The 18352-nt window shown below is 49.2% G+C and overlaps 1 protein-coding gene across 1 annotated transcript in view; it reads left to right on the top strand.

Annotated features, from left to right (window-relative positions):
* Nucleotides 1-18352, top strand: part of Adam12 (ADAM metallopeptidase domain 12) — a 263686-nt gene that overhangs the window by 187013 nt on the left and 58321 nt on the right. The window contains exons 8-10 of the mRNA XM_048791374.1: nucleotides 1867-2036; nucleotides 4522-4606; nucleotides 8154-8302. Of these exons, the coding sequence (XP_048647331.1) occupies nucleotides 1867-2036; nucleotides 4522-4606; nucleotides 8154-8302 (404 nt within the window). The remainder of the gene's footprint in view (nucleotides 1-1866; nucleotides 2037-4521; nucleotides 4607-8153; nucleotides 8303-18352) is intronic.

Genomic DNA, 18352 nt, shown 5'->3' with positions numbered 1-18352 from the left:
TGTGAACCCCTTCATTATTCTGAGAATCTCCCTAATTAGTAAGCAGCAAAGTAGCACTGAAGGAGGATGACAGATCAGTCCTTTGCAGACCTTGGCTCCCGATTCCCTACAACAGGCCTGGGAGGCCAATGGAGTTCCCTCCTCAGAGGGCAATGCTGAAGCCCACCCAGGTGTCTGGCCCTGAGGACATCTCTTAGCAAGCTACTGTGAACATCAGCATTGAATCTCCTGCATTTCCTCCTTCTGGTCACTGTTACCCCTGTGTAAGACGCAGCTAAAATGTAACCAGGCCAAGGCCAGAAGAACACGTGTGTGCAGAGTAGGGAGGACAGGGGCTTGGATTGCCTGAGAAGCCTGGGCTGGGAGCTTGCGAGGAGACAGCAGGTCAAGCAATTCTTGATGAGAAACACCCTCTTGGGCAGTATTTTGGTTGTGTAATTGTCCCATTAGCTTATTAATGTGATGCTGTCATTGTTATCTGTTTGAAACCAAGCTGGACCTCTGCAGTCAGAGGCCCTGTGACGCCACTGTGCTCCAGGTCTGTTCTTCAGCTTGAGCCAACGCTCACCACGTGACTGTGGGGACCAGCAAGGGAAAAGATGCGCTGCCTGACGAGGGTTAGGCTCTGGGGTCAGAGGCTCAACCTTGGGGAGTTTCTTGAACTTGAGCTCACCATGTTGGAATGGTGCTTATCTCTCAAATTTGGAGCTTCTTAGGATTTTTGTTACTTTTTGGCCAGGTGCTTGTAGCAACTGAGGATAGGTCCTGCTCACATCTGGAGCTTGGCCATGGCTGCTATCACAGCTACATTTTTCTCCTTGATTATTAGTGTTCTCAGAAGGTGGGGGGGGGGGACTTTGTCATTGCAGGCTGCCTCATACATTATAGACACAGAAAGATTTTACAGGCCACCACTGACCCCGTGTCCTCTCCCTATCAACTGTGACCACAGAGCTTTGTCCCTGTTTGTGTGAAGCACAGTGGGGGCAGTGGGGCAATGAACAGTTCCTGTCTCTGCCCTGACACCCACCTGCCCATCTAGGATCCTGAGAGACAAAACCATCCTTTGGTCCTGGGAACAGTGGCTTTCCCTCCTGGCCCAGGGCAGTCTCCTGTGGAATGCAGGAGTGGCTGAAGCCACAGCCCCTGAAGGCTAGGACAGCGGGGAGAGCCAAGCGTGGGATGCCTGAAGCTCTACCTCACAAGCCCCTGCACAGGGGAATTCTAGCACATGGTCCTGTGATACAAGGGCCAAACAACTGCCGGCAGGGGTGGAGTGGGGACGGCCACTGAAGTCCTGCAGAAAGACTGTTTATGTCTGTGTTATTCTGAAAGATACTGACTTGTTTATTTAATTAAAACCTCCTAGGTTGATTATAGGTGGCAGAATATAATAGTGCCAGCCAAGACTGAGACTCTGCTGAAAAATTAATACAAATTCATTTTCAGTACCTCGCAGGAGAACATTCTGCTCAAATGAATATTATTGTCCTTGGCAGAAATTTCTAAAAGATCCTAATTCACTTGTTGTTTTCCTTGCAGTGGATATTAACTGGCAGTCTTTAGCTATAGTATACATCGAGTTGCACATTTAAATCACCAGTGAATCATTTGAAATGTGTGTTTCTAGACCAGCAAAAAGGCTGGTGACTTCAGCGTCTGATTAGTCTAAATTTGAGAATCCACGTAGCACACCACTTTGCATCGGGCACAGCTAATATTTCTTAAATTCTAAAACACAGGGACAAAGGCTCCCAGAGGTGTGTCTCTCACCCATGTCAATGAATATCAAGCAATGCAAATCTGTTTTGCTCTTCATCTTAAGTTCTCTTAAATGTGATCCTCCAAGGTGCCTGTTTCTCTCAGTTTTATAGACCACTGAACATTCGCATAGTGTTGGTGGGCGTGGAAGTATGGAATGACATCGACAAGTGCACCATCAGTCAGGACCCGTTTACCAGCCTCCATGAATTTTTGGACTGGAGGAAAATGAAGCTTCTACCTCGAAAATCCCATGACAATGCGCAGCTCATCAGGTGGGTAGCCCGCCGCCCTGGCTTAGGGAAACACTGCCCTCCGCGCACTCCCCTCGGCTGCACCTGCATCCCGATCCTCTCTGCAGAGCACACCGGCTCCTGCATGGGGTTCTCAGCCACACCAGTGGGGCAGGTGTCGTCTCTACCTGGAGTCACAGGTCAGGTGTTAGGAAAGCCCCTTGGGACACCAGGGAAATCTGTCCCTCTACAGAAGTCTGGTCTCAGTCCCTTCTTCCACAACTGGAGTATGTTCCTCTCTGCCAGTTTTTCTGATCTTGATATAAAATCCACCTGCGTAGATTACCTTTTCCAAAGTCTCACTTGTTTTCTTTATTGATGAAAAACATGTTTATACACGACCTAAGGGCAGGACTTTGGGGTGATTATTGTCAGGTTTTGGAGGGAAAGCCTCCGCTCCATTCCTCCTGTGAGCTGTTGCTCTCGGACTTCCCAGGTCAGAGCATGTTGGCAGGGTCACCTGCTGCCCTTGTGTTCCTTCTTTACTCAGCATGCAGTGGGCACCTGTCAGGAGCCAGGCGGTGCTGTGGGGCTCTGATCATGGTGGTGACCCACACTAAATCTCCCTGCTCTGAGACGTTGGAGAGAAGACAGCAAGATATAAAACTTCGGAGGGTGACAAGGGTCATGAAGTTAGCAAGATGAGGGACAGCTAGCTGTGGCCTGGCGTGATACATGGTGAGATATGACAGCACCTTCAGGCTCCCGAGCAAGGAGCACCCTCACAGTAGTCTGATCGGTACCACATAGGTGTTTCCAGAGGTGGTTCGTGTTCATCTGGGTCGTTAAGCAGTTTGTGCTGCTATCCTTCTGTTCTCAGGCAGCTTACGTCACCAGCACTGAGGCTGCAGGGACAGAGAAAGCGCTCCTCGGCACTGGGATCTAGTTGGCTGAAGACTTATGGGGAGTTTAGAACCAGCCCGCACCACCCCTGCTCCAGGAGGCGCCTGGTCTGCCCGAGGCTGCTGGCACTCCCCATCATTTACTTTGGCCATTCTCACAGGGGTTCCCTCCCTTGGATATTTGTGGTTGCCTCACATTTTATGCATTGATTAGCCCTGAACTACTAAAAGGACACTTTATGGGTTTTGAGTCAGAGTATTTTGTTTCGATTCCCCCGTGCCCCACCCACCTCCCCCAATGGAGTCCATCCAACTTGAACATCTGGAAATAAGCCTTATTATTTATATGCATGTCTGTTTATCTGTTAAGGTGGTGTACATAGGTGTGAATATAAGGGCTAAATCCCCTCCTTCTACAAATATGAGCATCGGGTTGACTCTCCACCTCTGTGGATCCCACTTCTGTGGATTCGACCAAACTTGGGCTGAAAATACCTGATGGGGGGACTCCTTCTGCACTGAACATATGCAGACTTTCTTTCCTAGTCATTATTCCCTGAACTATCTACATAGATTTTACATAGCATTGGGCATTATAGATAATCTAGAGGTGATTCAAATTCTACCGGAGGATGTGCTTAGGTTCTATGCCAATACTATGCCGTTTTACACGGGGGATGTGAATATCCATGGATTTTTGACATCCTGGGGGTGCCTTAACCAATCCCTTATTGATATGCAGGGATGACTCTAGTAGGGTGGATGGATTGATGAGGTTTACATTCACTCACCACCTCTGTCCAATAGACCACAACTAAAATAGCTGGCTTTTCCAACAACATAGGATTATCTGTTTGTGTACTTGACCAACCCAGCACAAGTCAGTGGTTCAATTCCTTTAAAGGGTTCAACACATACAACATTAAATACCTAGTTTATAAGGTTGGAATTAACAGGGTTCACATGAACAGGCCATTGGATCCATGATCAGGTTAAGAGTCCAGATAGACGGCAGCTACACGAAGGCCACAGAGTCCCCTTCTAGAAGCTTCCACCAAAGGTGCTGATTTCATGAGTGCTTATGTATGCTACACCGGCTCCCAGGGAACCATCACTTCTCTGTTGATTTCAATTTTGCAGGCTGTATTGGCAGGACAACTTTGAAGGAGTTTGGGTCTCTGGCAAAACTCTTCATGAGGAGTTCCTCAGTATTCACCCATGACAGAAAAGCTACTGCACCGTCTCAGGTGTATCCTTTCCTTAACAGTGATTCTCGGTTGTCTAAAGGAGCAACTCCCTGCAGTCCATCAGGAAACAAGCAGGCTGCAGCTTATAAATACACAGTGATGACTGGGTGCTGTCCAAGTGGACAACAAAACTCTGTAGGAACCATGAGACCATAATGCAACCGGAAAAACATAAAGAGTAAAGGAAAAAAGATGGGAATATTTTTCCTACCTCGGTGCATCTCGATCGGCAAATAGCAGGAGAGTGTGTACCATGCCCTCATGCAGCTGTCTCCATTAATGGCCCAGTCTCCTGCAGGCATGTGGGACAAAGGTTGAAACACTAGAACATGTGTCCACTCTATGATATTAAAGAAATCCCTTCCTTTTGTTTCCTAGTGGGGTCTATTTCCAAGGCACCACCATCGGCATGGCACCCATCATGAGCATGTGCACTGCGGAGCAGTCTGGAGGCGTGGTCATGGTAAGCCGAGGGGCTGGCTTCCCTGGGTGATGGTCCCCAGGAAACCACTGCTCTCTTCAGACTTCCTTTCATGCTTTTCAGACTTAATCTGCTCTTACTCTAGCCATGTTTATGATCTTCTGTATACCATAATATTTTAGGGACTGTTTAGAAAACAGAAACTGCACACAGTAAAGATGGGCGTGTAATAAAGAAACAACCAATCATCTCAGTGGAGGCCAGCCTCCCCCTGTCAGGGAAAACATTTTCAACTGGGACTTCCCGTCAGTGCCTTCCAATCCAGAAATGCCTCAAGTGCCGGCATGAGCCAGGGCATCGGGGTTGCCCTCTTTACTCAGCTCTTTGGATCGACTGTGGTCCCTCCAAATGTTACCGTCCAAGGTTTTCTGATGGTTCTGCCTCCAAGCCCAACAGCCAGAAGTCTGAGGTTTTCAACAGCGTACCACTGCAAATGCTTTACATACCTTCTGGCCAGTGTACAATTTGTCTCTATAATAACCTTATTCTTGGAAGGCAGCGACCTAAGTTTATTGCTTTACAAGGGGAACTTTGTCACATACAGGCTGTGCATGTTTGTAGAAGGAAATAAAACAGGAAGAAGACTATTTGGGCCTTCTTATGGATTTAGGAGGGAGGGAGCTTTGATGGCTGCCCAACAGGGGTGCCTGCTCCAGAAGAGGTTTTCCCCCTCTGCTGTCCTGCTCTGAACTGAAGGGCGCTGGGGCGGCAGCAGCCCTTGGACAGGGAGTACCCTCAGACACTTCCTCCATCTCCACTCACCAAGCACAGCCTCGCCCTCCCAAGAAACCGCAGTTCCTCCACGTTTTCCAAACAGAACATTGTGAGTGCTGGGTTGTAGAGAAGGGCGGAAGGAATTGTCTTCTGCTGACTGTTACTTTCTCCCCACGTCTCGGCCACTCTAATCTTCTCAGAGAGTGTGCTCAGCATGTCCTCCTCTCCAGGTGCAGGGCCTGGTGGGTCCTGTGCTCCTATTTGGAGGGACTGTGCCTGCTCACTGGATGGTGGCTCCAGGGAGCTACTCTCTGGTTTCCTTTGAACCTGGAAGCCCCATAGGTGATCTCCCCCGTGGAAGTCATTGGAAAGTTTGGGGGGTTTTTTGATGCGAGGTTAATTTCAAGTCAGATCACAACTGTATTTTTACAGAGCAGCCTGTAAAGTTTAAAGAGGGAATCATTTTCTGTTTCATGGTTCCATGGTTAGTTGCTACTGACTTTGTCACTTAAAATGGGCAGAGATAAGTTCCGAGAGCTGAAACCAAATTCCCCATAAGCAAAGCAGTGTCGCTGTGTAGGGCTGAAACCATCCTACAACCTCTCAGAGAGGCGAAAGGCTTTCCTTAGCTCTCATCCTGGTTCTGTTTCTGTAGAAGCATCTTATCAAGATTTCTTCTTTAAAAGCATGCTGGGAAATTTATTTTTTTAAAGATGTATAAGTATGGTATGAGAAATAGAAGCAAACTATGTGTGATGCCAAGAGAATCTAGTCAAAACCAAAGTTAATTATCAAGAAACAGGTTTTACCAATTTGAGAGCAATTCACATCGAATTAAACACATTCCTTGTTTTATACAACGTATAAGAGAAACATCAGACAGAGTGGAAATGCCCTTTAATTTCTATAAATTCATGAAACCAGCAAGCGCAACATTTTGACCAGGTCTAAAACTTCTATGCTGATTTTCTCTTCTTCTTTCCCTAAATTCATGGGCATTACATGTGACTATGTCTTGCTTGAGGATTCTCAGATCTAAGAGGAATGAAATAACGTGGCCAGGAAGCAGAAATCTTCAAAAAATGTAGAATATGGTTTCTGGTATTATTTCTCCAATTTTCAATCACCAACTTCAGCAACTTAAAATAGTAACCTTACATCTAACTGGCCCAAAATAGGTTTTGATTCAGGGACTGTATCAGAAATAGAGAGGTTGTTTTTCTCCTTATTACAAATGCGAACTGTTATCAAGGTCTCTTAAGAGATATTCTGTTTATAATCATTTATGCATAAAATAGTATAAAATAACTGCAAATAAAACCCAAACTGTGATTTCCAGTGATGCAAAAGAATCCTTGATGTGAAAGAACTTTGTGCCAACACATGCTCAAGTCAATCCTTGCATTCTTAGGCTAGCTACACTCTCTTCACCAATGTGTATGAGTCCTAAGAATTGATTTCCTGAACACATATTTGTAAAGCTTCCTAAAGCAGGAAACTGTAAAATATTTTTTTTTAAAAATAATTTATTAGGAATTCCATCTTTTCTAAGAATAACTTTCTTCCTTGACATTCCATTCTTTACTGAAGTTGAGGGCTAGCACGGGGGAGAGCTACCACCGTAAATACCACTGACCAATCTGCAAGATCTTACGAGAACTGCTTTTATCCAGGTCCTCACAAAGCCTGCGTATCAGGAAGAGTGTTTTCTCGCACATGCAGAACCACACTGCTTCCTGGATGCCTTTTGGAAAACCTCTTCTCTCTTCCCTGGGGAGCACAAATGAAGATTCCAGAAAGATGCTCTTCTTACTCTGTGGCCAGTAGGCCCTTTCAAAACCACCATTCAGGAGCACGATTTCTGTGAATCACATACACTAATTAACTAACATTTAAGAAACTTTGCTTTTCAGCGGGTTTCTAGTGTCTGCTTAGCCAAGCCCGCCAAGCACACCACCAGCTGGGTGGCCAGGCAGGGCTTGCCGAATGGGGAATCACCTTCCTCAGCCTGGCAAAGCCAAAAGTGAACCCCCGGCAGCAGCACACGGAGCATCAGGTGCCTCTGTTCACGTCCACAGGCAACCTGACCACACAAAGGGCCAGCGGGAGTGGGAGCTGATTATAATTGGGGTTCGGTCAGTCTTCAAGCAGACGACTCCATGTGGTCAGCCTTCCCTGTGAGTTAGCGTGAACTTTGCCAGTATCCTCCTGACCAAATCGACAGGCGAGGCAGGGCCGTCACAGCCGCTCAGGCCATGTCAGAGAGCACCTTGGATTGCGTGTCAGAGAGCACCTTCCCGACGTGCCCCTTCCTTCAGGTGTCCTCACAATCAGGCATGAGACGTGCTTCCACTTCCCAGGAAGGAGTGGGCTTTCTCTTCCACGCGATGGAGCAACTCTGCTTCATTCAGTGGGATGTTTTGTGAGAGTTTGAGGGTGCAGGGTGGAGACCACCACAGTGATTCTTTCATATGAAGATATGAAGGGCTGGGGATGTGGCTCAGAGGTAAAAGTGCTTGCCTGGGCATGCATGAGGCCCTAGGTTCGAATCCCCAAGCACCAAAAAAAACCAAAAAGATATGAAAATCCTGTGTGTACATGAGGTATTCAGTCCCCAGGAGAAGAGGCCCCAAACTGGATTAATAAAATATGTCAATTTTTCTAGGTTCAAAGTCAATAACAGGTGTCTATGTTGGTCCTTTAGAGGGAATTTGATGACCTCATGATAGGAAATTGTCCAGCAGGGAGGGAGGACCAGACCAAGGAGGCCGAGGAGATGTGAACTATATGTCTGTGCTCTTGTGTTTTCTTTGAGGACCATTCAGACAGCCCCCTTGGTGCGGCCGTGACCCTGGCACACGAGCTGGGCCACAATTTCGGGATGAACCACGACACACTGGAGAGAGGCTGTAGCTGCAAAATGGCTGCCGACAAAGGAGGCTGCATCATGAACCCTTCCACCGGGCAAGTACTAAGGCTCCCAGGGCTCCGAGAGTGGTGCAGAGCTTGGAGTGTGTGTGGGTAACAGCTGAGCACAGCAAAATGCTCCCCTGATTTTCTGGTCAGTCTTCCCCAGAACTTCCCAAAAGAAATCCTTGCCCAAGTAGCAAGAGTGAACTGCGCTGCTCCGCAGAGTCACACGCAACCAGTGTGCAGGGCCACATGGCATGGCCCATTCCCTGGGAAGGGGTGGGGCTGGATGCTGTGTTTGTTTAGAAATTGCAAATTATTTTATAATGTCAGCGGGTGGTTTTGATTTGAGCCTACAGAGGCTCCCTAGCAATCTGAATAGCCAGCCATGAGAGGACCTTGCAAACCCAGTGGGCCAAGGCGGGGGCGGGGGGGGGGTGTCCCATGGCCCTAGAGTGTGCAGATGAGGCATTTGCTCCCTCTGGGTTGGCCGGGGGCACGTCCGATGTGTTGGTAGCTTGGGGATTGTAGTGTCCTTACACGACATATTACCTTACCAAATCTCAGAGGTTTAAATTAAATCATTTTCTGCTTCCATAAATTAGGTTGTTTCTCCTTATTTACTGCCTTTCTGAAACTCTAGTCTTGGTTCAAGCAGAGGGAGAGAGCGCCATGATTGGAGCCCTCCAAAGAGATGGAAACAAATGCAACTTGGAGTGACTAGAGATTCAGATCTGCTGAACCTTGTTTTCCTCAGCTTTTTCATTGCTATATAAAAGACCCGACAACAATAACTTAAAGGAGGAAAAGTTTTGGGGGGCTCATGATTTCAGAGGTTCAATCTATGGTCAGCCAACTCCATAGTCTGGGGCAGAAGCGAGGGAGACCATCATGGCCCAAGGGCATGGCAGGGGAAATCAGCTCAGTAGGTAGCACCCAGGAAGCAGAGAGAGAGCTCCTCGCACCAAGGACAATGTGAACTCCAAGGACACACCCCCAGGGACCTACTTCCTCCGGCTTACAGTTACCATCCACTTAATCCTTATCAGTGGATTAATTCACTGGTTAGTTCGTGCTGCTCAAAATGTATCTATTTCATCTCTGAAAACTCTTGCGTCGCATCACCCATGCGCTTTTGGGGGACACTGTGTATCTAAACTGTAACAAACCTCTAAGCATCCACCCCAGATTGGCACATCCTGCTAACACAGGAGGATCTCTTTAGCAAGGGAAAACACGCCCGAGGGCCATGCCATCTTCTTCAGCAACCCTGAGGCTTCGCACCCCCCTTGGTGGAACTTAAGCCAAGCCTGCTCTCTGGGTTTGCTGAAAGGAGACACTGGGGACAAGGAGTGAGTGTTGACTGAGTGGACCGAAGACTTGGGCTCTGTGAGGCCTTGGTGCCCCGGGGACAGACCTGCAAAAGAGTCTCAAAGTCCCAGAAGAGGGAGGGGTCAGCAAAGCATGTGGTTGTGCTTTGCAAGCCAAAGCCAAAGGGCCTCCTGCCAAATGGCTTGAAGGGCACCAAACTGCCCCCACAACAAAGACCAGGCAGACCACGGCGCATGCCAGGCACCGTCACTTCACGTGAGCCATCAGTGAGGTGTCTTCTCCAGCAGGTGCTGCTTCCTCGTGTCCCTGGGGTCCATTGCCACCATCAAATATCCATCCCAGCCTGGGGGCAGCTTTTTCACTCAAGTTCAGTGTTAAGCACAATTCAAGGGGGAGTCATGGAGAATTGGTGGAGGAGTTGCTCTCTGCGTTGCGACAACAGAAACGGGGACTGCGCCCAAAATATTTTAGACCAGCATCAACAGGGAGTGAAATACTCCAAAGCTCTAGATACTAAAAAGTGGGGCTTTCAACCGGCCACTCTGCAGCGTAACTGTGCCCTTGTCATTTAGGGTGGACACTTAGGCCATGGAGTTCCTTCTTTGGGTGTGAGGTTGCCCCAGGGGCCTGTTGGTGCCTTCTGTCTCCAACATGCCATGAGCCCAGATGGAGCCAGTCTCCCTGGGCGGCTCGCGGTGTGTGGCTCTCGGTGAGGGCAGTGGACAGGAAGTTGATGTGGAACCAAGAGGTCTTTGTGCTTTCTTGCTCTGATGAGCTCATCAAGTGGCCCCAGCAAATGCTCTGTGTGCGTAATTTCCCTAATTATCAAGTGGGCACAAATATATCGGCCTCCTGCCTTCCAGAATTTGGTCCCCAGTGGCCAAGATCTAGTTGTCCATCAATGTTGCTAATGCTTTTAAATTCTCCATAAAAGAAACAAGAGGAAGAGAGGGAAGCCAGTTTGGGAACACCGTTTGAAGAAACCTGACTGTCCCCAGTCCAACCCAGTTCCTTTGCTATTACCAGGCTGACAAGCCACCCCTCTGGCCCTCACATGCCCAGTCAGGGAAAAGAATGGCAATCTCGGTTCACGCATCTACCCTCCCCTCCTCCCTCCTACCCACCCACCCCCTGGTTTGTTCTCATGTTAAACAGCGTTGCCCCATGCACTGTTAGGAGGAGAGCACAGAGGCAGAAGACCCCGCAGCCCCAAGTGTGGTCCCGAAGGCTCACTCTCAGCTGACCACAGCCAGCCAGGGCACCCCAGAGGCATTTGAACACCTCAGGTAGAAATGGTATTGTTAAGAGCTCAGCAAAACATTTAAAAGGCTTTTTTCCCCTCTGTTACCAGGGGTTTGTTAATAGCCTTTATCTGATTTATACCTTATTAGCAATTTCTAAGTTTCCTCTTCTGCTGAGCTTGTGCTTTTGCGTAAATCTTTTCTATTTGGTTCTCATTTATGATCCCACATTCCTGTCCAGAGAGTGGTGTTTTTAATTTTCTCAGATGGAAAGCAACTTCCTAAGCAAGTGGGTGAATTAATCACAAAGCCCCCGGTGAGGGGGAGGCCAGGCAGCCCCCAGTCATCCATCACCCGCAGTGGAATTTCCCAGGCTGCTCCAGCGTTATCTCAAAGTGGTGGTTCCCTTACCTCATAGTGTCCCCAGGAGAGTGGGAGAGTGGATTAAATGAGCTCATGTGTCTTTGTGAATTGTAAATCATTCCACAGATGCAAGGCAGTATTCCTATTACATAGTGCACAGAGATGTCGGAACTAACAAAGCCTTAGAGGGGTTTTTCAGAATTCCAGGCCATGTACTGTCCCTCAGCAATGCATCCAGTTTCTGTGTGAAGGGCTCATGTTAAACTGGCCACGTCCACATACCAGCCTTCTTTCTGACTTCTTCCTGCCCACGTTGATCCAACCATGGTGGCAAGGGTTAAGAAAGTGTGCTGATTGAAGTCTTAGCGTCAAAGGGACTCAGAAAGAGATGAATCCATAACTGTCTTAATATTAAAGTCCCTGAATCAAAAAGAACCAAGTATTATAAGTGGTTTAAAGGGGAAAATATGTCTGCTGATATACTAGGTTTATCCATTATCAGAGCATTGCAGAATCCTAGCTCTGAAAACATCAGCCAACTGTCACCTCAGATGAATGGACCCTAGGGCCTGCACGTACATCTAGCATAGAGTGGGGTCCTGTGTGAACTTGGGTGTTGTAACTTCCTTTACATATTGCAGCAGTGGTCTGAGGGAGTTTCCTGATGGGTCGTATCATTAATTACCGAGCGCCTCTGCGTGTGTGTGAGCGTGTGTTTTGTGTCTTGGGTAGTTAACATTTAAGACCTGTCTTGGAAATCACTTCTTGGCAAATGCAGGATCTGGGGGTTCCTGTGGGAGTTGACTCACTGGAGTCTGTCCATTAATGACCTTCCTGCAGCACTTGCTGGTACAGGGCTGAGGCTGAGGATGCTGCGTGAGTAGCAATAAGAAAATGGAAATGATGGGAGCACTTTTAGGGAAGAACATTTGGCATCATAGTGAAGGCCACTTCCTGGAGGGGAGAGAAGGCAACATATATTCCAAAATCGACCCCGCAGATTCCTCTATTTTGCAGAGATCTTTCTGTTAAAATGAGAGTCGGGGTGCTAGGGCCATCTTGTGGGGGGAAAGCAGTGGAAGCTGCAGCACCTGTTAACTAGGGTCCTGCCACCACTGGGCTCCTAAATGGTGTTGGGGACGCACCTTAAACAGGGCAGACACACTGTGGAACTTACAGTGGGAAAAACATCCTAAGAAAACAACAAATGAAAACATTGCAGATTGGAAGGAAGGCTGTGAAGGAAGCAAACAAAGAGAACAGAAGGGGTGAAAGGGGTTGGGAGAGAGGGGGAAGAGAGAGAGAGAGAGAGAGAGAGAGAGAGAAAATGTACCAGTGAAGAGGCTGGGTGTGGTAGTGCATGCCCAATCCCAGCAACTCAAGAGGCTGAGACAGGAGGATCATGAGTTTGAGGCCAGCTTTGGCAATTTAGTAAGACTCTGTCTCAAAATGAACATAAATAAAGGAAGAAAAATGTCTGGCGGTGTAGCTCAGTGGTAAAGCTAAGTGCTCTACCCTGGGTCCAACCCCCCAGTACTGCACAGAGTGCACACACCAGCTAGAGCACAGGAAGTGAGCTCAGCAGAGGGGGCTGGAGGCGGGGCTTGGAGGGGAGCCTTGCAGTCAGAGGCCAGGGCCTGGGGCAGGAGGAAATGCTGCTGCTGCTGCTGCTGCTGGGTGGGAAGGAGGAGGAGCCAGGTCCCCTCCACCACCACCACCACCACCACCACGGGCAGGAGCACAGGTTTTTTCTCTCCAGAGCAATGGGAAATCATTGAGGGTTTTCAGGAGGTAAAACAGTAACATGATCTGAGTTCTCTCTTAAGATTGCTTCATTTTTAAGAGGATGTTCTAGCTTCTGAGCTACTGTAGCCTGCCAAATTAAGGGACTTTCTTTAAAAAGTAATAGTGCATAAATCCCAGTTTTATTTTGGTAGAACTAACAGGCATTCCGGAACTACAAAGAGGAGAGACCCTGCATCCTCCTCCTGGCACCTTGGGATAGCTTACACCACACCACACCCTCGTGCCCTGGGGGCAGGATTCTCTTCTAAGACTCCAGTCCCCTCTCCTCTCCTAAATTAGGCATTCTTTGAGGACCCCACCAAAGAGCCACAGAAGAGCACCTTCACATCCCGCATCCCTGTGTGTGCATCTGAAAGGAATGGCTGCCACATTTCCACACTGGCTCTGGTAGGGGTTTGGACCTGATCCTGTTCTATTTAGTCCAGGCATGAAAATGGCTCCTAAGCAAAGAATGTGTCCCCAGCTACAGTCCAGGCATGATGAACAGTGTGTTGAGCATCCAGTGTACATGGAGAAGGTAAGCCAATGAGGGTTACTCCGCATTCCCCAGGGATGACAATAGCTCACACTAAACCAAGGCTGCACCTTCAGCAATAACACCTGCACCAAGATCAAATACCCCTGTTTAAGGACAAGCAATGCGGTTCTCCTTCCCCAGAAGTCTGTGTGCCTGGCTCACTGGCTTCCATTGACCTCAATCCTGGACACATGCATGCTGCACCTATTTGCTCCACAGCTTCTGGACATGGAGTGCATCTGGATGAGCCACTGGACCTGCATGACCGCCATCCAAGTTCAATCTTCCCTCCCAACAGCTGAAAAGACCTCAGCCATGCCTCAGACTCACGACAAGCCCACTGCAGGATACAGGGTTGACACAAGAGCGATGGCCACAAACCAGAGTGAAACCATTTATCTGTTCAGCCAGCATTTACTGGATACCTTCTACGAGCCAGATCCTAGGGAGCACCTTCAAAGGACTAGCACGGTAGTAGGGAGATAGGCAGGCAAGCTGGGGAGGACACACTGGGAGGCACAGGATTGTGACAGAAGGTACATTGGGTGCCAGGGGTGTGACCTCAAGGTACCTTACCTGATCTGTTTGCATGGTCCTGGACACCATAGCATCTCAACTGTAAAGATTTCAATTTACACCTCTAAAAGGTAATGAGAAAAATTTCAACATGACCATAATACCATTTGACATCTTTTTTTAAATGACCAATAACTCCTGGTGAACAAGATGCCAAGGTGGGAAGGGGTGTGGGCAGGACTGAAGTCCAGTTGGAAATGATCTCTGTAGAATTGAATGGGGGTTAAGCAGGCCCCTCCCTGAAAATCCTGTGCTAAGACCAGGTTCCTCTTTGGGAAGACCTCTGCCTGAGAATGCAAGTCCAGGGGTGAAATGAGCAGCAGTTTCCCGTGAGAAGTCCCAGGACCTTGGAGTTGCCGTGATTGATAACAATGCAGGGTAACTGGAGGGTCCACACCAGCGGAGTTCGCTGTCTTGAAAACCAATGAAATCCACTCCTCTTTGAACTTTGAGGATCTGTTTGGGATCACGATGTCATTCGAGGGGAAGAAAAACGGGAAATTTCTATCTAAGAAGAAGGAGAACAGAGGAGCTGCCAAGGGAGGACTCCAGGGGACGGGAGAGCTCCAGGGCTCAGAATCGATGCACTGTCCTCCAGAGGGGCCTGCCCAGCTGTGTCCTGCGTTATCAGTGCCAGCAGGAGGGATTCTGGAAAACCTTGAGGAAGGACACATCAATACAGAGCACGCTCACTGGAAAATTAAGGAATTCGTCCGTCTGCAGTCAATGCAGTTGGAATGCTAACAACCACTGCCCCGGGGCACGGCAGAATTGTCCTTCTCTCTCCAGCTGGACACAAAACAGAGGTCAAGCAAGGGGGGCTGGCTCTGCATGGGCACTGCTCTCCGAACACCCAGTTCAGGGAAAATGAACAGGGCCCACTTGACGTTAACCCTGAAGGAGTGCACTTGTTGTGTTCCGTGTCTCAGTGAGAGAGTGAGGTGGGTGTGACTGTACCCATCTTACAGATAAAGGAACGGAACTCAGAAAGCTCCGCAAGCTGCCAAAACTGTCAAAACTGTCCCCGTGAAGCCCCAGGGCCCGAGCTGACTTGCCTCCTGGTGCATTAGCCACAGGGAAGTGACCACAGGTATGTCTGGGCTTCCTGAGACAATGAAGGCCTTGGCAGGACAAAGCAGTGTCTCTGGACAACCTGTGGGAGGGGGAAGTCAGCCCTGTTTTTAAATCATTTAGTTCTGCAAACCTCCTTCAAATTATATCACAACAGCAGAGAATCATTTCCTGTCACTGGCTCACTAACCCAGCATTTTATCTATGGAGGAGCTTGAGTGAAGACTTACAGCTGAACCCCTGCCAGTCCCCCCGCCCCTCCCTGCACACACACCCTGGCCTCCTCTTCTCCCCAGGGTACAGAATGGAGGCTGCAGTGTGAGGTCAAAGGTAGTTTCTGGGCCTCTCTGCAACCACAGTATCCAGAAGAATCCATGTTAAGCTCCACAAGGTCGGTTCATTCCCGGCACCCAGAAAAGTACCTGGCGTGAGGCAGAGTTCAGTAGATACTTTTGGATGAAGGACACATGGATTGGTGGGTGGATGGAGAAATGAATACAAGAAGGAGTGGGGGGTGGGATGGATGATGAGTAAATGGGTCAGTGGAAGAGTGTTTAATGGGTGGGTGGGTGGATAGATAGATGAACTGAAGGATGGATGGGTGGGAGGAGGGATGTAAGTGAGTCCGTGGATGAGCAGATAGTGTGTGGGTGGAAGGAAGGATGGATAGATGGGTGGCATGAGGTTGGGTCGGTACGTGACTGGATGGGTGGTAACTGCAGCACTCTCAGACGTATGCAGAGTGAGGCTGTCTCCTCACAGCTTGAGTAATGGCTGAATCTTGGGGAGAAGGCTCTGAGGCCACTGTCTTTTATAAAGTCTAGAACTTGAGCATCCTCAACTCCATTTTTATGTACACCCGACGTCATTCTACAATGGATTTTCAGTAGCTGACAAGAAAAGACACAATACAGTCAATAGAAAATAAAGTAAAATAAAAAACAGGAAATGAGAGCCGAGAGAACCCAGGAGGCTGAGTCTGCTGGTTTCTGTACAGCGTCCACGGAGAGCAAGGTGACAGGAGCCACTGTCCTTCCAGCCAGGGCTTCTCTGAGGGCCATTGCTTGACTTAGCCAATGCAGGAGGAGGCGGATCAAGAGTATAGAATGTAAAGCTAGCCATAACAGTTAAGAACAAAATCCCGGGGCCCAGTGACCCCTCCCCACTGCACAGAGAACTCCGACATTTCCCTCCTCATGTTATCAGTGCAGCCCTGGGGAAGGGCAGCTGCCTCCACCTCCTTCTTAGAGATGAGAAAACAGGTGAGAGAGGCCAGAGGTCCCACGGTGAGTCGGACTGGATCTTGGACGTGGGCTGGCAGCCCCTGGGTGCTGTTGACCCCCCACACACACACACAGAGGAGCTCTGTCCACAACCTCAGGGGGGCAAGAGGGACAAGCCTTCACCATGACTGTACCCTCGGGTTCCATGTTGCCCTGGTGGCAACCTCAGTTGCTTGGTGAAGTAAGGACAGGGCACATGCAGGTCTCAGATGTCTCTGCTGTGACCACTTTTCCTATCATACTGGATTAGAAGCATCTTGCAGAGTCAGCAGGAAGGACCAGCCCAGTCTAGCAGGTCTGTCAGAGGGGTAGGAGGGGGGGCCCCTGTTATCTCAGACCTAGAAACACTGGTATGATCCAAGGGATCTCCTCTGAGGAGCCAAGGTCCCTCACTGTGGGCTCTGTCCCCTGCCCTCACGTTCTATGCCTTGCAGGACCTGGTTCAGGGGAGACAGCCTCAAGACACAGAGTGAGAAACCAACGGTGGTAGCATCCAGAGGCCTCCTGCCACTCCCAGCTAAGCAGAGCTTAGTGGGTGTCTCTCTTTATTAAAATTTCTGGGAGATTTTATTTGCACTTTAATTGGCTTCCAGGGAGGAGGAGAAGAGGTCGAAGTTCACAAGTTAAGACCATGAATGATAATGTGCTGCAGATGGCTCCATTCTGGGTCCCAGGTGTTTGCTATTAACAGTTGAACTGTCCCGCTAAGGACGGTTCTGATCACTCACTCCTGGTCCCGTGGTTTCCCTAGCCTTCTGGGGCCCATCTGGCAGGCCTGCTGGGTCAGCAGCCGGTTCTGATTCTTTCCATTTCTGGAGAGGACCTGAGGGTGTCTGGCCCATAAACTGCAGGGCTTTCCTTCTATCACTTGTGCCCAGTGTCCCCAGTGTCCCCAGTGTTATGCGTGAGCACCCTCCCATAGCAGAGTGGGTGGACTTGGTCCCTGCCCCTCTCCCATCACCCCATGAGGACTCAGGCTGCTACTTCAACAAGTCCCTCTTCCCCTGCCTGCAGCTCATTAGGACCTGAATGGACTCAAAATGCCCTCAGATGTGTGCGCGGTGACCGGTGCTTGGCCGCAGGTATACTGGATAAATCCCCAAACCTGACCTGTTTCCACCACACAGATCTTTAGGGAAGCACCTTAACATGTGCTGGGAAGGAAGGAACCTCAGGACAGGCAGCCTCCTGCCTCCTCCTCCCCTGCTAAAGCTCCTGGTACAGCCATTTGTCCCCCTGTCTGGACTCCTCATAGCCCTTAGCTGACATGCATAACTTGAAACACCTGACCTCTCTGAGCACCAGTCTCTTCATCTGTGAAATGGGAAAAATATAATTTGACTCACGGGGAGGGGCCAGCATGATAGAGTGTCCCATGACAGGGTTTCACTAAACAACCTGTTGTCAGCATTTATTCTTATGAAGGTGAGAAGAAATTAAAAGCCCCCCAAATGGGGTGCCCTCCTTGAGCTGCACCACTCTCCCACTGTGCCACCCGTCTCCCCAGACTGCAGACCCCACACCAGGCCCAATAGCACAGGCTACTTGGCTGCACATAAATTCTATGTATGGGATTTAAAATGTTTATTCACTGTCACAATCATGGAAGGCCTAAGGATTTTTCTGAAGATGGCCCAAGAATCTCTGATTTGAAAACTATCAGAGCCAAGTCCATCCACCTGTGACCTCTCGTGCTCTAGGAGGACCTCCATCTCACCTGGGAGAAGCAGCTTTAAGGTGGGGCGTAGGAACCAGGAAGGAGGAGAGCAGCTCTGCACTGGGAGTGGCCGAGTGGCCTGAAATAGCCCTGGATGTGGCGGGAGCCTGTGTGCTTGGGAGAGTGGGGCCCAGGATTTGTGGCCATAGCGCAGTCTGAGCTCTGTGGCTGGCCTTGGCTGCGGACAGAAGGACAAGA

Source organism: Marmota marmota, unplaced genomic scaffold (assembly GCF_001458135.2).
Source record: "Marmota marmota marmota unplaced genomic scaffold, marMar, whole genome shotgun sequence".
Lineage (NCBI taxonomy): Eukaryota > Metazoa > Chordata > Mammalia > Rodentia > Sciuridae > Marmota > Marmota marmota.
Note: the sequence above shows the minus strand (reverse complement) of the source record. Positions and strands in the feature narration are given on the sequence as shown.